This window comes from Balaenoptera musculus, chromosome 1 (genome assembly GCF_009873245.2).
Source record: "Balaenoptera musculus isolate JJ_BM4_2016_0621 chromosome 1, mBalMus1.pri.v3, whole genome shotgun sequence".
NCBI lineage: Eukaryota > Metazoa > Chordata > Mammalia > Artiodactyla > Balaenopteridae > Balaenoptera > Balaenoptera musculus.
The window spans coordinates 123,629,771-123,650,996 of NC_045785.1; the positions used below are offsets into that span (position 1 = coordinate 123,629,771).

A 21,226-nucleotide genomic window follows, 5' to 3' on the forward strand; every position below is an offset into this window, starting at 1 on the left:
GGGCTCTGTGTGCACTGATTGCTACTGGCATATCATTTCTCCCAGGCACTCTCAGTGAATCAAACTAAGAAATATATGTATGTATGTATACACATTTATAGCTACATCTATGTATTTCCAGACTGAAAACCATGAGTTCACACCAATACCTCCCACTCCAGTTCAGCACCACAGGCTTCATTCCAGTCCCCACTCCCCTTGCATATTTGTATCTCCCTTCCCCATCAGAGAGAATCTTGTCTCCCATTGGCTTCTACATGTCAATTTCTTTGCTCAATTTCCATATGTAATCAATCTCCCAATCCCCAGAGGGCCAGTCAAAAGACTGCCTCATGAGGTCGCCAACCCCTGCTGGCTGCCTGCTGCACACTTCAACATCCTCCCTGTGGCCCAGCTGTTACCCTGCTACCTTCCTCCTCAGTTTACCTTTCGCATGCTACCATCTTCCTCTGAGAAACCCTCCACTGCCATTCCTTGAACACAAAAGCACTCAAGCCTTGGTGCTTTCACTTCAGTATATTCAACTCTGTTCCCCACTGACAGTCACTTGTAGCGGAATGAGTTGTTTTATTTTCGCCACATTCCCAGGACTTAGGGCTGAAGCATATATGTTTTAAAGTTAGTATTTATAGCCATGAAAGAACATCTACTTCTTGCTCTTAATTTTCAAAATGGACAATCAGCAGCACAGTGTGGCCACTTACTAAGAAATGACTGATTGGAGCTCTTTGCAAGTCTGCTTAAAAACTTAGTAACTGCTTAACTGGTACCCTTCCACGATCTTTTCTCCCACGGGGTCTTTTCTCCCACTGAAGACCCATCTATGGAAAAAGGCTCTGCCTCTGGTTTAAAAGCAAAGATCCTACTAATTTGCTTCATTCATTCATCCACTCATTCATTCACCAAATATTTATTTGGTGGTATTTGTTTGATGGTAATGTGGGCTCCCCTGCTCAAGCTGCTCTGATGTTTCTTGTTCTTCATTCTGCACTGGCCTTTATTTACTGCTTGGCTGATTCAGACTACCAGGGTGTGTGAAGTGGGGAGAGTAAAGGAAGTGGGTCCTTGTGAGCCAACCAGTCACCTACAGAGGGAGGGGGACCACCCCCTCAGAGCCACTTTCCCTTCCCCTTGGGTTGTCAGCTTCTCCCAGCACACAGAGCGGCAAGTCAGAATCCCAGGTAGCCCAGCAAAAACAGGGTGTTTACCAGATGGGTTATTTCCATTCTGGCTTCTGGGGACCTTCAGGAGGGGTGGGAGGGGAATATACGGGGAGCACAGTCCCCATACCTACTCAGGGCTGCTGAAACTGAAACTGAGCTCTGGGCCTCTGCCCCTCTCCCAATTTTCCACTCCTTCCTCTCATGAAGGTCTCTGCCTAGGGCCCAAATAACTAGGGAGCAGCATCCCACCCTGCACGTTCTGAGACCCAGGAGCATGGTGGAGGCCGAGCTTATTTGCGTTGTGGGGCATGGGTTCTTACATGGCTGAGGGAAGGCCTGAGCAGGGCGTGGGCTGCAGTTGCAAGTCACCTTGAGTAACTGTGATGCTCTCTAAACGTCGAACGGTTTCTTCTGGGTAGGCACTTCCGCCATCCTGTTTGTGAACCAGAAACCTGTGCTGGGACGGCCCTGTTCTGAGCAGAAAGGAGGACTAGATGGAGGCAGAAAGGAAAAGGCCCCATGAGTCAGAGTTAGAAGATATGGGAAGAGACTATGCTCCCATCGCCAACTCAGTCCTGCACCTGTAAAAAGAAGAAAAGGAAAAAAAAAATCACAAGCACGAGTACGCGTTGCAAGGTACCAAGAAACTTCCTTTCTTGCTGCCAACTCTGCCCTAGTGCCCTCACCTCTGTAGCGGAGTGGCTGGAATGGGAAGGGACTCACCATTAATTCCTGAGAGTGGAGGCCCCATTCGCTGGGCCTTAGAATGCCTGGCAATAAAAGAAATATTGGGTCCCTATTCATTTGAGCTTGTACATGAGGCTAAGCATTATAAAAGTAGCTACTGTTTTCAGAGTGCCTACCAAACTATGTAGGTGAGGCAAATGAGAATCAGAGTGGGTAAGCGACTTGTCTCAGAAAACATAGCTAGAAAGTAGGAGAGCTGGAATTCAACCTTCAATCTGTTTCTGAAATCAAGGGTCTTATCTTTACGCTCAGCTGAGTTAAATGAACTAGAAAACACTTCGGCATTAGGGCTATTACTGTTTTAGAAAGACAAGCCTTAGAAGATTCTACAGGGAAGAGGTCATGTTTCTAAGGCTGGTACCCAAAGAAGCAATCTAAGTGCCCGAAAGTCTGCAGGTCGTGTTGGGATAAGGAGCAGAATCAGGGCAGTTCTTTGCAGTTTGAGCAAACTCTCAGCTGGTTTCTTTGATCAGTTCCTCCATATGTCTCTCTTCACAGTGCTGGCGATCACCTGGCCCACTGTCCCTTTCCCAGGGTGAGTTGGGTCAGGGTTTGGGGTAGGGGTGGGGACGCAAGAACACTGCAGAAAGACACAGAAGCATCCCTGCCAGCCAATGCCCTTCACACTCACAGGTCCCTGAAGGCATTCCCCCTCTGCCTCTCTGCGAGCAGTGGGGGGGATCCAGAAGGGGCACCTAGAGCTGATGGCCAGTGTTCGAACTGGTAGCAGAGAGAGAAGCTGCTCCAGATTCCAGTTCCCCTGTCCCTCCCATGCAGCTTTGTTTTCTTCAGCCTCTTTGCTGCCCAGAGAGCTGGGATGGCCCTGGGGGAGGATTGCTATGTTGGGCCTATGGGAATCGGAAGTTCAGGATCTTGTCCTTTGCGCTATTTCTTAGAGTACACTTAGGAACAGCAAAAGGGCCCTAAGGCAACAAGAAGCTTATGGGGGCTGAAATTCCACAAAATCGAAAGCATCAATCGTTTGGGGTGACAGAAAGATAGACTGCTACAGGGAGCTTGGAAAACTCTGCTTGGCTTACTTTTCTCCTCCTCCTCCTCTTCCTGATACATAGATGAGAGATGGATAGATTGAGAGTGGTTTCTTGAAAATCTGAGACTGCGAGATGGAGAGGAAAAGAGATGACAGAGGGGAAGGTGGTCGACGCCGTCCAACACTGAGCATTGAATGCACTGTCTGAACAGCCCCTCTTGCGGGGGCGGGGGGTGCGGGGGGCAGTGGGAGAACAACGTATCAATCAGGGAGGGTTCTCACCCTCCGGCCAGGAACGCCAGGAAAACCAGGTATGCTGTGAGTGCAATTTTTCTTTAAATGAGGAAAGACAGGGGGTAGGAATGTACATAAAAGAAGTAAATAGAAAAGAGGGGAGATAAAAAGAATGAAAGAACGACTCTAACCTTTAGGGCAAGAAAAATGAAAGGAGCATGTTAAAGGAGGAAGAGGTTAAGAAGGACTGACACCGAGGCAACGACCAGGGTCTTGGAGAAACTAAGAGAGAAAGAGGGGCCAGGCGGCTGTCCCATCCCCATGTTTGGGCAGATTAATGGAGTCGTGGCTCCCTCGCTTGCGTCCTGCCCCGGGAGGGGACAGTATCTGTTTAGATTTGTGTCTAAATTTAAACCCTGATTGCCGGCCTCCTTGCCCCTCCCTCCCCCTCCTCCCCCTCCCTCCTCCTCCTCCCGCTCCTCCACCTCCTACCCCTCCTCCTCCTCCTTCCTCGTTCTCTAGCGCAAGGCGCGGGCGGCCGGGGCAGTCCCGCAGCCAGCGAGCCGGGCGCGCAGCCGCCCACTTGCGCTGTGCCCGCCCCAGCCGAACCCGGCCCCGGCGGGAGCCGAACGGAGAGCGGGGATCGCGAGCCCCGGCCAGAGCGAGCGCGCGCGGCTGCCGCCGAGTCGGCACCTGGAGGACATGGAGGTAAAGGAGCCGGTGGCGCGCGGGCGGGGCGGCGAGGGGGGCCGGGATCCGAGCGGGGAGCCGGGAGCGCCGGGCTCATTGCTGCCGCCCCGGGAGCCCAGCGAATGCCCGCCGCTCCCACGCCTCCTGGCCAACTCCGGAGGCTCGCCCCTGGTCCTACCTAGGGGACCCCTCTGAGCAGGCAGGGGGTTGGCGGGGGAAGACCTCAGGGAGAGGGGAGGGGCCTTTCTAGAGATCCAGGTATTTTGCTTAGGGACTTAAATGCTTCAGGAAAAAAAAAAGTGCCGTAAACTTTGTAAATGGGCAAACGTGTGAGCAGAAACTCTCAAGAAAGCAGAAGCTGCTGGATCTGAAGATATGGGTATTGAAAGAGAAACAGAACTGTTAACGTGAGGCACTTTTTTTGGCCAGTCCGTTGGCTTCCCTTTTCGATGAAAATTGGATTTGGAGTCCGGTCGCCCTCTTGTTTCTCAAGTCCCGCTTCTGTCTGTAACATCTTCTTTCAGAACTTTCTGAAAAGCTCCCCTCGTGGGCAAATGGCGCTCCTTCTGATCAGCCTTCAGACTCCCCTGTACGTCCCTGCGTGCACAGGAGTGTGCTGGCCACATATCTGTGGGGGGTTCCAGGGTGAAGCCCACCACTGCCCGGCCTGGGATTTTCCTGGGACCGCTCCAGTGGGATCCAGGAACCACCCTCCAGTGGAGGAGTGGCTGGGTGTATTCCCCTCCGCCCTGCCTTCTCCACATCCTGAGACTTCCCCAGATTTTCCCCTTGAAACTGAGGCCTGACATTTAGCCCTAAGCCAGTCTTAGCCAGACATGGGCTTGCTTTTAAAAAGAAGAAAAGAGAAGGTGTGAATGTTACCTAGCTTTCAAGGTGATTCCCACCCTTTTCAAAAGCTGAACTGCTGCTCCCAAGGCTGTGGTCAGCGCTCTCAAGATTCACAGTCGGTTCTGCTAGCTCTTCCCCGCTCCTGGCTCTACACCAGAGCCCAGGTTGGCTCTTCTAAGTGAACCTCACTGCTTGGCCTACAAAGCGCTGTGACTTCTCTGTGAGGGCAATAGGTCTGTCCTGGGCAGTTGCATTTAGGCATCCGGCTCTACCAGTTGTCTTCAGATATCACCCTCAGGGAGGCCTTATAAAGTGCAGGGGACCGTGGGATCCACCAGAGGCTGAGATGGACCCTCTGGAAACATCTGTAAACTGGCGAAACTCCACGCAGATTAGGGCTGGGAAAGGGTGGGAGGGAAACCCAGCAGTGGGTGTTCACAAGTCTACTCAAAGATAGCCCAGAGCGATAAGATCCTCTCTGGCTGACTACAGCTTCAGGGCAGAGGAGGGAGATGGCCCCGGGGATGCCCACGGGCTGAGTGAAGGTTCCTGAAGAAGTTGCTTTAGGAGTGGGTTTCCTCCTCTGAAAGTACAGGGTGCCTCAGGCCCCCAGGTAGAGGTACAGTGCGATTTAGGACCTGTCTAACCTCTTGCAGAAATGGATGGAAGATGAGAGCAAAGATTTAGGCTTAAAAGCAGGTTGCTTGCTGCTTGGGGGCCAAATGCAAGTTTGAACTTTGTTCTCAGAAGGCACAAGGGACTCCTTCCTAAGGTACTTTTTTCTCCCTCAGTTGAGGAAGGAACAGTGTGTGGCAGAGGCCCTGAAACTGTCGCTTAAGCAACTTCCTGTGTTTGGGGGGTGGTGAAAAGAGAAGGTCCTCCAGTGTACAAACCAAGACGTGTAGTCATTGATGGGGGATTCTACCAAGATGGGGGCATTGCTTGGCCAGCCAGGAAGCCTGTCAGTTCGCACTGAGTCTGTACAGGGCATGGATTTGCTGGTTGGCAGTGACTGCTTTTGAAGTTCTTTTGTCAAAATGCCTGGAAAAAGAACTGCAACTGCTAGCACTGGTAAAGGAAGTAAAGAGGAAACCAAGAGGCTGGAGAAGTGACGTTTCTCAGCCAGGACGTAAACTTTTCACGGTGGGACATGATATGCAGGAGTGGGGTTTGGGAATTCCTGAAAAATCTCAGAGTAAAACCCTCTTTTGAGAGGTGAAACCCACTTTTGAGACATGCAGGGACCACTATATTTGGTGAGAAACTGAGTTATATTACTTCCTAGTACTAGGAATTTAAACCAGGCCAACAAGAGTTACTCAGCATTCATTCTCTAGAGCCCACTTGCCTGCTGGAAGTCTTTGGGAAATCTTTTCTTTTTTTAAGTTACTTTACTGCTATCAACATCAATCATTATTTCAGCCCTCTTTAAGCCCTCTGCAATAAACAAGATAAAGATGCCTTTTAAAAGTTCACGATCCAATAGGGAAAATGAGACTTACTATTATATCTTGTCATGTATATAATTTTCAAATGCTTAAGTGCCAAAGGTATGGCAGTTGCAGACCAAAAGTTCCACAGTATTTCAGTGTTTCTATTAAGTCTCAAAAGAAGTCATAAAAGAAAGGTAGGTGGTGAGGAGGAGAAGACATAAGGAATGGGTGCCCGGAGAACATGCCAGCTTTGTGTAGGAAAGCAGGCCAGTTGGCTGGAGAGGAAAGTGGGGAAGCAGAGAGAGAAAAAAATGAAAGTAATAAGATAAAAACCACAGGGCCTCTGAGTATAGCGGATGCTGGCCAAGTGGGTGAGTGGGAGCTGGAATTCAAGCCATCTGGAAGAAAGGGTTACTTTTTCTTTGTAAAAAGTCTCCTTGCCTAGCTGTGCCCCAAAGGGGGCCTTTTTCTAATTTAGACAGAGGCCAGCTGCAGCCCTCAAAGGCCAGATAGTGAATGGCCCTGGATTCTGCTCCATGGACAGTAGGAAACTGAGTGGTGTTGAGTAAGATGGCGGCCACCATGTAGCAGGGATGATGTGGCAGAAACACCAATGTGTAGAGTGAGCAAGGAAACCAGACTCAGGAGCTTCTCTGAGAGTCCAGGCATATTCTGACTTTGAGAGAGAGCAAGAATGGAAAAGATGGAAGAGTAAAGGCCGCGTGTTATAAGAGGAAGCAGAAATGACTTCTGTGTTTGAGCTTGCCAGGGTGCCCAGATGAGTAGAGTTCTCTAAGATGCCAAGGAGAATGGCAGTATTGTTTTTATGCTTCTGTAACCCTTTTGTAGGCAGGGACTGTCTTATTGGTCTTTAGGTCTCCAGAGATTTGCACAGTGCCTAGATAATCATATAATTTCTTGAGAAGAGCTTGCTTGATAAATGAATTGACAGAAACAGGGAACTCTTCCCCTCTCAGCCTGCAGCTCGAATATCTCTACCTTGGGAACCTTCACAGATGCCCTCAGACTCCACAGCACTCTCGGCACTTTTTTCAAACTGGATTAGAGTACCAGGCAGAACTGTAACTGTCTGCTTACCTGGCTCTCTCCCTGGAAAATTCCTTGAGGACAGGGACCATATCTTATATATCTAGGGCCTGATGGCACTCAAATGCTTGTTGAATGAGTAAATAAACGGTTGAAGATGGGAGAAAGATCAGATTTTTTTTTTAAAAAAACAAGGTTTAGATATGTTAGTTTTGATTGTTCTAAGTAGGACTGTCCAATACTCCATGAGAAGTACAGACCTCTTATGATGAAAATATGATTCTTCTCTAGAAGAAATAATAGGTGAAGTTACTCTGGATAGGAACCCAGAAGGGAGAAATGTATAATAAAGAAAGAGCTGGAGACTTCGGACATCAAAATTAAACTAATATTCTTAGTTGCTTAAATATAAATTGTAGGCAGTACCAAATAGCCTGAGAGTACTTGAAAAAGTTTAATTTTCCACTGAACAAGTAATGAATTTCTAACTTAGATGAAGACAGTTAAGGATCCCTTTTCCTTAAGGTAACTCCAAGTCCCTTCCAGATATTATTTGTCATTCATCCATTTGTTCAGTGTTTATTGAGCATTTATTATGTACTAGATCTTGTGCAGTAAATGTTAATTAAATATTGGGCTATCATGTCTTTTCATCCTCACAGACTATCAGTTTTACTGATGATGGGTCTGTGTGTATGTGTACATACTGGTACATATAATGTGTTCATTTGGTTCATTTGGTAACCTACTTTTTCAATGATATCTTTACATTTTTTTTTTTTTTTTTTTTTGGCTGCGTCAGGAAGCTCAGAGTCCTAACCACTGGACCGCCAGGGAATTCCCATACTTCATTAAATATTTTCTACCACAATTTCACCCAACAGCCTTTGCTGGTTCTGGACCCAGCCTCTCACTGAGCCATATGTTGGCTGCTGGCTGGAGCCTATGGGTCATAATTAGGGATTGCTTGGCCTCTGGGAGCTGGAGCTTGGCTGGTGGACTTGCAGGCCTGGCCAAATACCCCGCACATTCCTGTCTGGCTCCCACTCTTTGGGACCCTCAAAGTACCACCGGCTTCCAGTTAACAGGCACTTGCATTCACTGGACCGCAATGACAGGGGGAGGTTCGGGTAGGCAGACTGGAAGGGCCCAGGCGCTATCGCAGGAGGGGGTGAGCGTGCATTCCTGGAGCGGAGTCGGGTTTCAGAGCCCGATCCGCAGCGCGGCTGCTCACAGCCAGGCGAGCCAGAGTCTGGCGAGCGCGGCGGTTCCGTGGGAAATCTGAACACTGGAGGCTCAGCAGCCCGGTAATCTTATCAGGGCCTCAAGAGAACGTTTCAGTTCCAGAGAAATCTGAAGGCAGATCTGCCTTCCTAAAGTAATAGTTTTGGGTTTGCAGAGTCAGCTTGACCACCTCTACTCAACTCATTAGAATCTGAACATCTCAGAGCTCTGGGTGGAATGAAACGATCTCTAACTGCCATACTGTAAAGGAGAAAACAAGACGCAGAGACTGAGGCTGCCTGGGGCTTTAGGCACCACTGGACCTTTGGAAAGCCAACAGCTTGCAATTTTTCTCTCACCTGGGGAGTAGTTCAGCCTAAACCTTAAGAGGGAGAATGGTCAGTTTCATCACAAAATCAATATCCACCTCATGTTTGGCCTTCAGAGAGTTATGTAGAAGTTTTTAATCTCTCTCTGCAGAAGAAGATACAATGAAAATGCTAATACAGTACTAAGGCTTGGTCACCAGCATCAGTATTATTGCTCTAGGGTCCTACAGCAGCTCATCTCCCCAGTGGATCTGCCTGAGTCAGACCAGGGGGGACACTGCCCTCATACCGTGGTCTTTTGGGGAGTGAGCTCCCCATCTATTTCCCTTTGGGTTTCCTGAATATCTGTCTCCTGGGCATTGTGGGAAATGACTGCTGAGCCTCTGAGGCTCACCTGTAAAGTCTCACTTGCATGGGTCAAATCTTATCTTGAGGGAAGGGGCTCCAGCCTCTGCAATTGCAAGCTCTGGCGCCTCCATAGGAGGGGTGAGATGGGCATTCAGGGCCTTTACATCTCCAAGAGACCCTCCTGAGACGCCATCAGAACCCATCCTTAATGGAGAGTGTTGTGGACCCCAGGCTGGAAGCACTGAGAAGTTCCAGACCTTGGAACTGGACATTCTTTCCAGCCAAGATGTCCCCAGCCCTTCATTTTGAACCTGCTTGTAACCATATCAGGGCCACCTTCTTGGCCTTGGGGTAGCAATCACAGCTCTCTCCTAAGCTGGATCTTCCATAATCGATTGATAGCAAGTCATAGGACACCACACACTAGCTCTTTAATTAGGTCCAACAGACATGCATTGAGGCCGTACTGCCTGGCAGGCAGTGGAGATACGTGGCAGGCAGTGGAGATACGTGGCAGGCAGTGGAGATACGTGGCAGGCAGTGGAGATACGAAGATGAATGTTTCACACTGCTGGTCTCTGAAGAGCTCGGGTCGAAGAAGGGGGTCAACCACCTACAGGCGTGTGGAGAACAGGAGTTTGAGTTCATGTGGACAGAGGAGAGGTGTCATACCCAGCCTGGGGTTCAGGGGGCTTCCTGTGAGAGATGTTTCTAAGTGGAGTCTGGAGGGATGCGTAGGAGTTGATCAAGTGCAGAAATTTGGGAAGAGCCTTCCAGTCAGAGGGAATGACGAGCAAAGCACTGATGCTAGCAACAATATGGTATGAGTTACGAGCGGTTTGTTTCTGGAGGATAAAGCAAGATAAAGGTACTTGAAGTTGGGGGACTAGATGAGGGATAAGAGAAATATAAGTTACAGCTCCTGCCATAAAAGGAGCTCTCTTCTGTTTGGGGAAACAAGATATACACATATGACACAACAGAAAAAAATACAACATTGTATCTTGATAAGCTCTCAGGTGTGTGGGAGTTCAAAGTCAGCTTCTGTAATGGAAGCTAGAGAAAACTTGCTTCCTGTGCTGGGGAGTCCCCCTACAAGTGTGGCTCTTCCCAGGCCCCCTGGCAGCCCTGGTGATGCAGAGCTAACAGGGGATCGCAACCCAGTGATTAGCACACTCGGCCTGGAACCTGCACCTAAAAGCTTTTGCTGAGGATATCTAATTTGAAATAGGCTCCAGGCCCCAAGGGAATGCCTTTGGTCACCCCCCACAAGGCCCTCTTGCCTTCTCTGACAGAAAGAGGCCTCTGGGAATAAACCACATTCACACAAAAAATCTCCTCTTTCAGTTCACACCTCCACCTGCAGCCCCACTCATTCCTCCCGCTGTGATCACACATCCTGTGCATGCTCCAAGAAGCCAGCATTTCTCCTTTTTGTCCAAAGGCAGCACAGGGACAAGCTGAGGTGGGCCCAGCAGCAGCAGCTAACCACGTGCATCAGCCTGGGCTGGGCCCAGCGAAACAGTGCAACAGAAACGAGAAGCTGAGCCTTGTGGCTGCTATTACACAGCCCAAGCACCCACACCAGAGGTCACAGAGAATTTGTATCTCTCAACATGCCATAGAGGTCTTCCAGCTTCCTTGGGGCCTCCCTGCTAGACCCTTACCCTCCATAGTTCATTCCAAGCACATGAGCCAGATGGACAGTTCTCCCACCTTGATGGGGTCACGCCCCCCCCCTCCCCGCCTCCCTCCTCCATCTCTGAAATACATTTCCAGGCTTCAGGCTCCTGGCTTGTCTTGCTTTCGAGATATGTTTTGATGGATAATGGGAAATCCATTTCTGAGCATCCATACCGATGTCAGTGTGGGAGAAACCTAAAGCTTTCTGCATGGTAATCACTACCACTTGTTGAATGCCTACTTATATACAGAAGTTTTGCATAAGTTTATCTTTTTAATCCTCATAAAGTCCTATTCCATCTGTTTTCTCTTTTTTTTTAAGGGTTTTTTTTGAAAAATTTATTTGATTTATTTGATTTTTGGCTGCGTTGGGTCTTCGTTGCTGCGCGCGGGCTTTCTCTAGTTGTGGCGAGCAGAGGCTGCTCTTCATTGCGGTGCGCAGGCTTCTCATTGCGGTGGCTTCTCTTGTTGCGGAGCAGGGGCTCTAGGTGCACAGGCTTCAGTAGTTGTAGCACATGGGCTCAGTAGTTGTGGCTCGCGGGCTCTAGAGCACAGGCTCAGTAGTTGTAGCACGTGGGCTCAGTAGTTGTGGGACATGAGCTTAGTTGCTCTGCGGCATGTGGGATCTTCTTGGACGAGGGCTTGAACCCATGTCCCCTGCATTGGCAGGCGGATTCTTAACCACTGCGCCACCAGGGAAGCCCCTTTATCATTGTTTTAAGCAACAAGTGCCAAGAGATCCGGAGCTAAGTCTGGGAGGGCCCCACCCCACCAGGGGCAGTACTACACCCTGTCCTACTAGCCTTCCTTTCTGTGATGCCCTCAAGGGGTCTCTCTGGAGGAGTCCTTGGCCCCTGCTGCCTAGTCATGCCTGAATCCCCTCACAGAAGCCTGAATTGAAGTACTTGGGAGGAGAGGAACAAGGATGATTCCAAGCCCTTGTGGAAATGCATGGGAGACTCAGAGGGATGCCAGTGCTCCAGGCTACTATAGACTGAATGCCAAAGTGCTGCCCAGATGGGCATCTAAAACCAGTGGAGTTGGCAGATGCGTGAGTTTTCTAGGACTGCCATAACACATGACCACAAATGAGGTCACAGAAATCTATTCTCTCACAGTTCTGGAGGCCAGATATCTGAAATCAAGGTGTCACAGGAGACCCTAGGGGAGAATCCATTCCATACCTCCTATAGCTCCTGGTGGTTGCAGCTTTCTTGGCTTGTGGCCACTCTAGTCTTTGCCTCTTGTTCACTTCACCTGCTCTGTGAGTCTCTCATAGGGACATGTGTCATTGGATTTAGGACCCACACTGATAAGCCAGGATGATTTCCTCATCTCAAAATCCTTAGCTACATCTACAAAGATCCTTTTATTAAATAAGGTAACATTTACAGATTCTAGAGACTGGGAAGTGATCATATCTTTTTGGGGGCCACCATTTAGCTCATGACAGCAGACAACGTGCTGTCCATTATAGGCGCAGGGCACTTGGGGCTTGGTAGGGTCAATCCTTGGTTATTGCTAGGTTATATTGTGACACTCCTCCCCCTACTGCCCTGGGGGTGAATAATCCATGAATATTCATTGATTACTGTTGTGTGAATAATTTCCTGTCTCTAGGGTAGCCCACATACACCCTTATTGGCATGGGTCACAGCCACAGTCTTTTCTGTTCAGAACCACAGTTGGGAGAGGAGGCCTGCGGGGCACTGTGGAGTCTTTCCATGTGGCTATGAGGATCATCTCCCCCTGTTCTGATCCCTTTCCCATGAGATAACTACGGCAGCGTCAGCAGGCTGGGAAGAACTACTTAAGATTATCTGGGATCAGGACTTCCCTGGTGGTCCAGTGGTTAAGACTCCGCCTTCCAATGCAGGGTGTGTGGGTTCAATCCCTGGCCAGCGAACTAAGATCCCACATGCCTTGGGGTGTGACCAAAAATTAAAAAAAAAAAAAGATTATCTGGGATCATCTCCACCCTCAGAGAAGATTGTGCCTAGCAAGATTATAGAATTACATTTTATGTGATCTCATTTGATATTCTGTGATCAAGTACCTTATTCATGCATTCTTCATTCATTTAAGGACGTGTACTGAGCAGCTACCAATTGAGAATTTATAAGACACAGTACCTGTTCTCAAGATCCATACAGTCTGGAGGAAGAGAGCAGGGCAGAAATGGAAGCAATGATTGCAGAACAATGTGATTGGCTCTGTAAAGGCAGTGTGTAAGCAGTCCAACTGGACAAGTGAGGACAGGTGATTGCAGCGGTCCAGGCAGGCTAGTGTCACTGTAAAACAATTCCATAGTCTTACTTGTTGAAAACAATGAAGGCTTATTTCTCACTCTGTGGAGGGTTGGCTGGGGTCTCTGCTGCATGTCACTGTCGTCCTCCCTGTGGGACCCAGGTTGACAGAGCAGCGACCATATGGAACATTGTCAGTTATCATAGCAGAGGGAGGGAGGGTTCCAAAGGACTTGCCCCAGCTGTGGCTCTGGCCTGGAAGGGTTGGAACTAGCCACATCAACTCGACCACAGGGATGAGGAAGTGCAATCCTCCCACATGCCCCCATGATGAGAGCTAGATACGTTTCGTGAACATCCTTTGGGTCCTGGTGGAATCTTAGAAGACTTCACAGAGCAGATGATCTTTGAGTTGGTCTGGAAGTAAGACTTGTGTCTTTCAGGCTGACAAAGGTGTGAAGGCTGAGGAAGAAAGCATTTATCTGTGCCACTCCGGGCTCACTCACTTGAGACTTAACACAATTCTCATGGTAGGAGATGTTCTTCCTGATTAAAACGAAAGCTGCTTTGCAAGCACAAAAAAATGTTTTTAGTGATTTCAGTTATTCTTCATGCTTTGAGATGTGATAAGGAGGGGCAGGTAGGTTTGAAAGGGAAGTCAGAGGGTGAATAGAATATATACCCCATTTCTATAGGTAAAAATATCAATGAAATAGACGTAAGCCATTAGGTGCAGCTGTTTAAAATGTTTCTCAAATATCTTAGCCCCAGAACAGCCAATACCATAGACCATGCCATCAAGAGAGACAGCTTACGGGCATCCTTTTTGATTTGGAAGTGCTCCCCCATAGTGAATAGGGAATCTATGCCTTTTTCTACATGTAGTTATATAACACTCAGAATTGCCTTTTTTTCCCCTATAAGCCTGTAAATAAGCCCTGCCCTTGGTGCCTGAGGAAGGCGTTAGTGAAAGTCAGCCTGTGAATAACATGGACATTAGGCAATGGAATTTGAAGGAAATGGAAACACCAGGCTGCCTTCTGCCCTCTGTTCTTTTTAGGTTTCCTTTGTTGGTTGATTGCATCTGGGATAGGCCAAGAGGGTTGCTGTGTAGAGAGATAAACCATGAGACCTGAGTTTCAGGTCCAGAGTCAGTGACTAGCCTTAGGGTTCTGGTTGGTCCCTCCATCTGTAAAACTGGTACCTGCTTTCCCTACCTTATAGGGCTATTTTGAAAAGGAAGTAAAATCATGCATCATAAATAAGATACTATTTAAAAAATTTATTTACTTTATTTATTATTTATTATTTTTGGTTGCATTGGGTCTTTGTTGCTGTGCACAGGCTTTCTCTAGTTGCTGCGAGCGGGGGCTACTCTTCATTGCGGTGCGCAGACTTCTCATTGCCGTAGCTTCTCTTGTTGTGGAGCATGGGCTCTAGGTGCGTGGGCTTCAGTAGTTGTGGCACACAGGCTCAGTAGTTGTGGCTCACGGGCTCTAGAGTGCACGCTCAGTAGCTGTGGCGCACGGGCTTAGTTGCTCCATGGCATGTGGGATGTTCCCGGACCAGGGCTCAAACTGTGTCCCCTGCATTGTCAGGTGGGTTCTTAACCACTGCGCCACCAGGGAAGCCCAAGATACTTTTATAAAGTACTTTAAGGTACTTTATGAAAGTACCTTAGAAAGGTAAAATATCCCATAAAGTCATGGTGGTATGATTATTAATATGTATTAAATGGATATTGTGCAAAATTGTGACAACCCTGAGGGTGTCTTCTATAAGAAAGCTCTGGTGTTCTCTTTGCCTAACAGAACGTGGCAGAGGGAGTGCAAAGAAGGTGATGTTGGAGAATATGAGCAAAGCTAAGGCTTCCATTATGGACCAAAAAGGACTCACAAAAGAGGCTTTGATTTGTGCAGTGGTGATAAGGAAAATACTTTACAATTCTGCCGTGCTTTTTTGTCAAAGCACTTTCCCATATCTCTTAATTTAAAGCTCTAAAAACTCCCATCGTTGGCTCTAGTATGCTACAATGAACATAGTACAGTTGAACCTTGAACAACATGGGTTTGAACTGCATGGGTCCACTTATACTTGGATTTCTTTCACTAAGTGCATTGTATTATAGTCCTACATGATCCACGGTTGGTTGAACCCGTGAGTTCAGAACTTTGGATACAGAGGGTTGACTATAAAGTTACACATGGATTTTCACAGATTATTGACTTTGGGGGAAGAAGGGGGTTTCTAACACTCTCGTTGTTCAAGGGTCAACACACCCGTTTGAATGAACACAGGAATGCTTCATATTGCTTCGTATTGCTTCAAGGCAGCACAATGTAGGGGTTAAGAGCACAGATCCAGGAGCCAGACAGCTGGATTGGAATCCTGACTTTGCCAGCTACTAGCTTGTGGCCTCTCTGTGCCTTGGTTTTCCCATCTGTAAAAATGGAAATAATAATAGTACCTACGTGATTGAATTGTTGTGAGGCTTAAATGAATTAATACCAATGTACCTCAGTATCTACAGGGGATTGGTTCCAGGACCCCACCCCCCTCAGATTCTGTGGATGCTCAAGTCCTTATATAAAATGGCATGGTGTTTACATATAACCTACAGACATTCTCCCATATACTTTAAATCATCTCTAGATTACTTATAATACCCAATACAATGTAAATGCTGTGTAAATAGTTGCTGACACATGGCAAATTCGAGTTTTGCTTTTTGGAACTTTCTGAAAATTTTTTTCTGAGTATTTTTGACTCACAGTGGTTGAATCTAAGGATACAGAACCTGTGGATACAAAGGGCCAACTGTATTTGCGTAAAGTGTTTAGAACAGTGCCTGGCGCATATTTGATGTGATATGATTGTTGAATAAATAAAGTTTTTATAGTCATTTAAAAGAGAATGGCCTCTTTTGCTTTTGGTGCAGCTTTGACTGGGACCCAGGATGGGCTGAAGTTCTCCTCCAGCCTGAGAGTGCTGGATGGAGGGGTGGTTAGTGCCCGCTGTGTGCTGACCTCTGCTGGTGGAGCTCTCTGGACTTCTGTATGCGGTTGGTCCTCGGAGGCAGTGCTGGAACAGTACCCACATAAGTCCGAACTAGAACCAAGGAAATAGCCCTGGGGGAGCCTTAGGCATGGAATAGCAAATCCAAGCTGCAGGCTCACAGGGCATCCAGGGCCTGCAAGAAGAAGGGAGTATTATTGGCTCAATAAATGCATTTCAAAGAAAGGGAGACAGCAAGTCTATTCTGTGGTTCACCCTGGTAGAGCGGGTGAAATGAGGAGGTAGGAAAAGGGAAGACAGTCCAACTGAAGTATGGCATCCCTTCCTCTTCCTCCTTCTTGCTTACATTGGTCACCCCTTCCCTGACCTGTCCTCACCTTTCACACCTGCATGGGAGTCCCCTGCTGGGGTGCTGAACAGGGTGGGATTCTGTGATTGCAAAGACAGCTGCAGGGATTGGAGACTGAGAAGCTAACCATTCAGAGCCCTTCTCAACTGACATCAGTCTCAGCTTGACATCAATCCCGAGCTTCCTGCTGTGCTGAAGGAATTAAGTGCCTTCATATGCCAGCAAGGGTTTTCTGGTTTCTCAAATAGTCAGGGTAGCTCAACCTGCTCTGAATTCATCCTGCCAAAATAATTACTTGCAGTAAGTAATGCAAGTAAGGGGTTTTGGTAAGATGGACTCAGAGGAGGTTGAGCTACCTAACTCCTAGCGTAGCTTCACTGCACTTTTTTTTTTTTTTTAATAAATTTATTTACTTATTTATTTTATTTTTAGCTGCACTGAGTCTTCGTTGCTGCACACGGGCTTTCTCTAGTTGCAGAGAGTGGGGGCTCTTTGTTGCAGTGCGCAGGCTTCTCATTACGGTGGCTTCTCTTGTTGCTGAGCACGGGCTCTAGGCTCATGGGCTTCAGTAGTTGTGGCACACGGGCTTAGTTGCTCCACAGCATGTGGGATCTTCCCAGACCAGGGCTCGAACCCATGTCCCCTGCATTGGCAGGCAGATTCTCAACCACTGCGCCACTAGGGAAGCCCAGCTTCACTACACTTTGCATCCCAGGTCCTTCCCAAGGGAAGTCTCCAAGGGCAGGACACTGGGCTCTGTTGTTGGCCCTGGCTTGTTAAACATTTTTGTTAATGGCTTGGATGAAAAATAGAAAGAAACCAGATGACCCACAGCTGGGATAGTTAATATGATAGATGACATATTCAAGTTCAAAATGATTTATATAGGATGGTATGCCGGGGCCAAAACCAACATAACGAAATTAAACAGGGATGAACGTCAAGTCCTCTGCTTAGCTTTGGAATGTCAGGCACCAGCGTAGGACAGACCTGGCTTGGAAGTACACACTCATTTGTTCAGCCAATTCCACATATATTTATCGGGCCCACTATGTGAAAGATGCTGTCTGGATCCTCAGAGGGAGTCAGATATAAAAACAGGATCTCAATAAGCTGAAGGTTTAGTAGCGGTGCAGGGATGTGATACGATGCATCTCCAAATAAATACAGGGTGCCGGGTATGAAGTGTCATGTAAGTGACAAGACCACAGGGCTGGGGGGCTTCCTCAGAGACAGAGCATGCTCAGCTGGTGCAACTGGAGAAGGCTTCATGGGAGAGGGTGAATTCACAGTGGGCACTGAAAACCAGGAGTTTTTTTCTAAGCAGGTAGCTATAGTGAAGGGCAAAGAAGTAACAGTAGTGGGCAGCTAAGTGATAAGTTGGGGGAGTGGGGAGCTATGAGTACCCTCAGTGACCGAGTGGGCATGTGTGCACACATGTGTGCGTGAGTGAAACTGCCAAAGAGAGAGGATAAAACTGCACTGTGCACAGACCAGAAAGACAGTGTTGATAACGTGGGCTTTCTTCAGTGGGTACTGAGGGTCTTTGAAAAGGGGGGCTTCCGGGATCAAAGGAGCGCTGGAGGCCCGTTCACCTGGCCCCAGTGTGCAGGATGAGTAGGTGGGAGACTCTAGAGGCTGGAATACCAGTTGAGAGGCTAAAGCACCAATGAGAGAGGGCCTTGAGATTGGAAAGGCAATGAAACTGTGGAATAAACCGAGGCAAGGACTCGCAGTATTTGGCATTTGGTGGGAGGCTGCCGTGGGTGTTAGGGTTAGAGAGAAAGTGATCAGAGTGACTGCATTTTCAGTCCGGGAGCAAGGAGAAGAATTGGGCTGGTTTGGGTGGCGGAGGGGCTGCATTTCGGTTGAGGCCTTGACAGGACATTCAGAATTGGAAATTCAGAACTGGAGCGTGGAAGGGCACTGGGCTGAGATGGGTTCAGCAGTCATCTGCACAGAAGTGGTCTCTGCAGCCCGAGCAGTGAGAGGCCACTGTAAAGCAAGGAGCAGGCCAAGGACAATGCTGTGGGCATCCCTCGCATTTGAGGAACACCAGGACGACTAAAGTTAGTGAAGGAGCAGTTTATGTGCAGAGGGCTGGGAGTTTTAGCTGACCACAAGCTTCCCGTAACCTAACCCTTTTCTTTAAAAAAAAAAAAAAAAAGGTTCAGTCTCAGGCTTTATCTCTGTATCCCACAAATTTAGGACTTAAAGTTTTTTATCCTGCCCAGATGACCTCTCCAGGACTCTCTGTGTGATCACATCTCCTTTCCCCTAACCCTCTCTCAGCTCCAGGAATGGAGGCCTCAAGGGAATGGGCCTCAGTACTTCTAGACTGTCACCTGAGGCTGGGATGTGGTATAGACGAGGTGCAGAGAAGGGAGGGAGAGGGGACAGAATTATTTGTCCATTAGGCAAAGGTCTTTTAAGTGCTTTCAGTGGCAATCAGGTCGTGGGTCCCACATCAGATTAATTTATAGAGGCACAGCCACACACTGGGAAGGTCTGAATGAGGCATGTTCTTGTTATTATTTTAAAAACAATGATAAAACCACAACCAACAAAAAAATCCTTTTTTGAAAATCCTAGGACTTGGTGTTCAGGGGTTTCCCTTTAGTTTTAAAATATTACTTTATTATTAAGCTAATGTTAAACATTTTAAGGTAAAATTATTAGAATAATCATCCTAACACAGCTATTTTTTTTCTCTTTTTCTTGCTCCCTTCTGATCCTCCATTTTACCCCCTTTATCATTAAAAAAAAAAAAACTGGGAGAAAAAGACAATACTACTTAATATAATGACTATGTCTTTATTATTTTTAGCCATATATGTAATTCTTACCAAATTATAATAAGTATCTATGCAACTCTGTACTGTATCTTTTCACCTAATGCTATTTCCAAGACAATATCGTTGTTCTACAGAGTCACATTTTCACTTAAAATGTCTGCATGATATTCTATTACACAAATATAACATCATTTAATCATTTTTCTATTTTGGGACATGGCATTTGCTTCCCTTTTCTCCTTATTGTAAATAACATAGCTATAAACAGTACATGTATCTTTTTTTCTTCTCTTGAATTATTTCTTTGGAGGCAATTCCCAGGAGTGGAATTTTTAGGCCAAAGGATATGGCTCTTGGTAAATGTTGCCAAATTAGCCTTGGGCTGCCTTCCTTCTGCAAAGGCTCACTGTACCTGGTACACAAATTGCAGACTTAGCGAGGTGTGCCAGGAAGGGAACGTGAGGTGAGAGCGCCCTGTGGAGGCTGGTTCAGCACAGAGCCCCATCTTCCCACTGTACTCCTGTGGGTTCCCCATCCTGCCAACAGGGAGGGGGAGGGGAGGGCAGGAAAGGGGTGTGGACACCCTGGGAAATGAAGCAACCATCTGGACTTCCTGCTGGAGCAGCTGCAGATAGGGGAAAATTATGTACCAGTGAGATGGGGGCAGGGCAGAGTGAGCCTGGGGTCACCCAGAAACTCACCCACCGTCAAGGATGGAAGCAGAATAGCCTGCTTGGGCTGGCCTCTAGGAAGCAACGACTCGCTCCTAGGAAATCCCTTGCTGTGGTGGGCAGGAGTGGTCTGGGTTAGGAAGGAGAAGCAATCACCCACTCACTCCCTCACTTCATAAAGATTTCAGGAGTGCCCACTGTGTAAGGTTCTCTGCTGAGAATTCTGGACACAAAAGGGAATACAACTGGGATCCTGCCCTTAGAGAGCCTGCGGTCTAGTAAGGGAATCAGAAGGATAACAGGTGATTATAATAGTTTGGTCAAGTATGCTGATAAATCTGTGCTCAGGACACAGATTTGGGTATGACCTGGGGGCAGGAAAGACTTCCCAAAGGAGGAAGGATGAGGAGGAGCTGGAGAGCTGAAGAGGGAAGAGAAGGATGTTGCAGCTGGAGGGAGTGGCAGGAGGGAGGAGAGCATTTGAAGTACAGTTGGATTTACTGGGTAGGCCATGCTTGACTCCCTAGAACTTGACCTCGGAAGCTCCAGGATTTCCACACGGAGGCCTCTGGAGACACAGTCCTGTTGCACAGGGAGTGCTTACGGGGCTAGCCTTGAAGCTGAACCTGTAGGGCAGGCACACTTCTTAACTTAAACTGGATATGTATTTGGCGTGGCTGCTGAGATTACAGGGAATGTTCGAGCTCTCAAAAGCCACCTCTTTGTGTTGCCACTTGTTTTATTCCCCAAGCTATGGGGGACGGGGCTTAGGTGATCAGATTTACATTTTAGAAAGTTCACTGTGGCTGTGGTCCCCAGAGAATGGATTTGGAGAGAGACCTTTAGGGGGCTGTTCAGTCACCTGGACTAACGACCAGGCAAGGTGGGCTTCGGAAAGGACTGGAGGCGGAGGTGGAGAGAGGAGATTGAGTGGGGACCCTTCCTCACAGGCCGAGAACTTTCTACCTAAGCCCTAGCTGAGGACTAAAAGAAGAGGCAGCACGGTTCCCAGGGGCCTGTGCGCTGATGGGGATGCCCAGGTGTGGCCATAGCATTTAAAGGGCATCAGACTTGGGCCTGGGTTTCTTGTGTCTGTAATGAAGAGCAGCTCACCTCTGCCTCCTGGGCACCTGTGCAGGTACATTGTGTATGCGTGTGGTGGAGGAGAACCAGGTGAGTGTTCCAGTCTAGCTGGAAGAAGCCAGGCATGGTGGTGCAGGAGTTCAGGGCTGTGGACCAAATTCCATTGCTGTGGAAATTGCTGTGCGGTCCTGAATCAATGGCACAAGATTTGGGGCTCTCACCAGGATGATAATTCTGTCCCTGCCTGGCTTACTGGGGGGATTAAATGAGTGAATGTGTTCATCTCCAAGGACTTGGAAGAGGCATAAAGGACTGGACAGATGCAAGGT

The 21,226-nt window shown here is 47.9% G+C and overlaps 1 protein-coding gene across 2 annotated transcripts in view; it reads left to right on the forward strand.

Annotated features, from left to right (window-relative positions):
• The first annotated feature begins 3,642 nt into the window (after positions 1-3,642).
• RCSD1 (RCSD domain containing 1) overlaps positions 3,643-21,226 on the forward strand; it is a 69,300-nt gene continuing 51,716 nt past the window's right edge. The window contains exons 1-2 of one of the 2 annotated variants that reach the window (XM_036827932.1): positions 3,664-3,843; positions 13,428-13,514. In XM_036827932.1, coding sequence (XP_036683827.1) covers positions 3,838-3,843; positions 13,428-13,514 — 93 coding nt within the window. In that variant the 5' untranslated portion in view covers positions 3,664-3,837. Of the gene's footprint in view, positions 3,844-13,427; positions 13,515-21,226 lie in introns of both variants that reach the window. The other variant, XM_036827922.1, reaches the window with a different exon arrangement.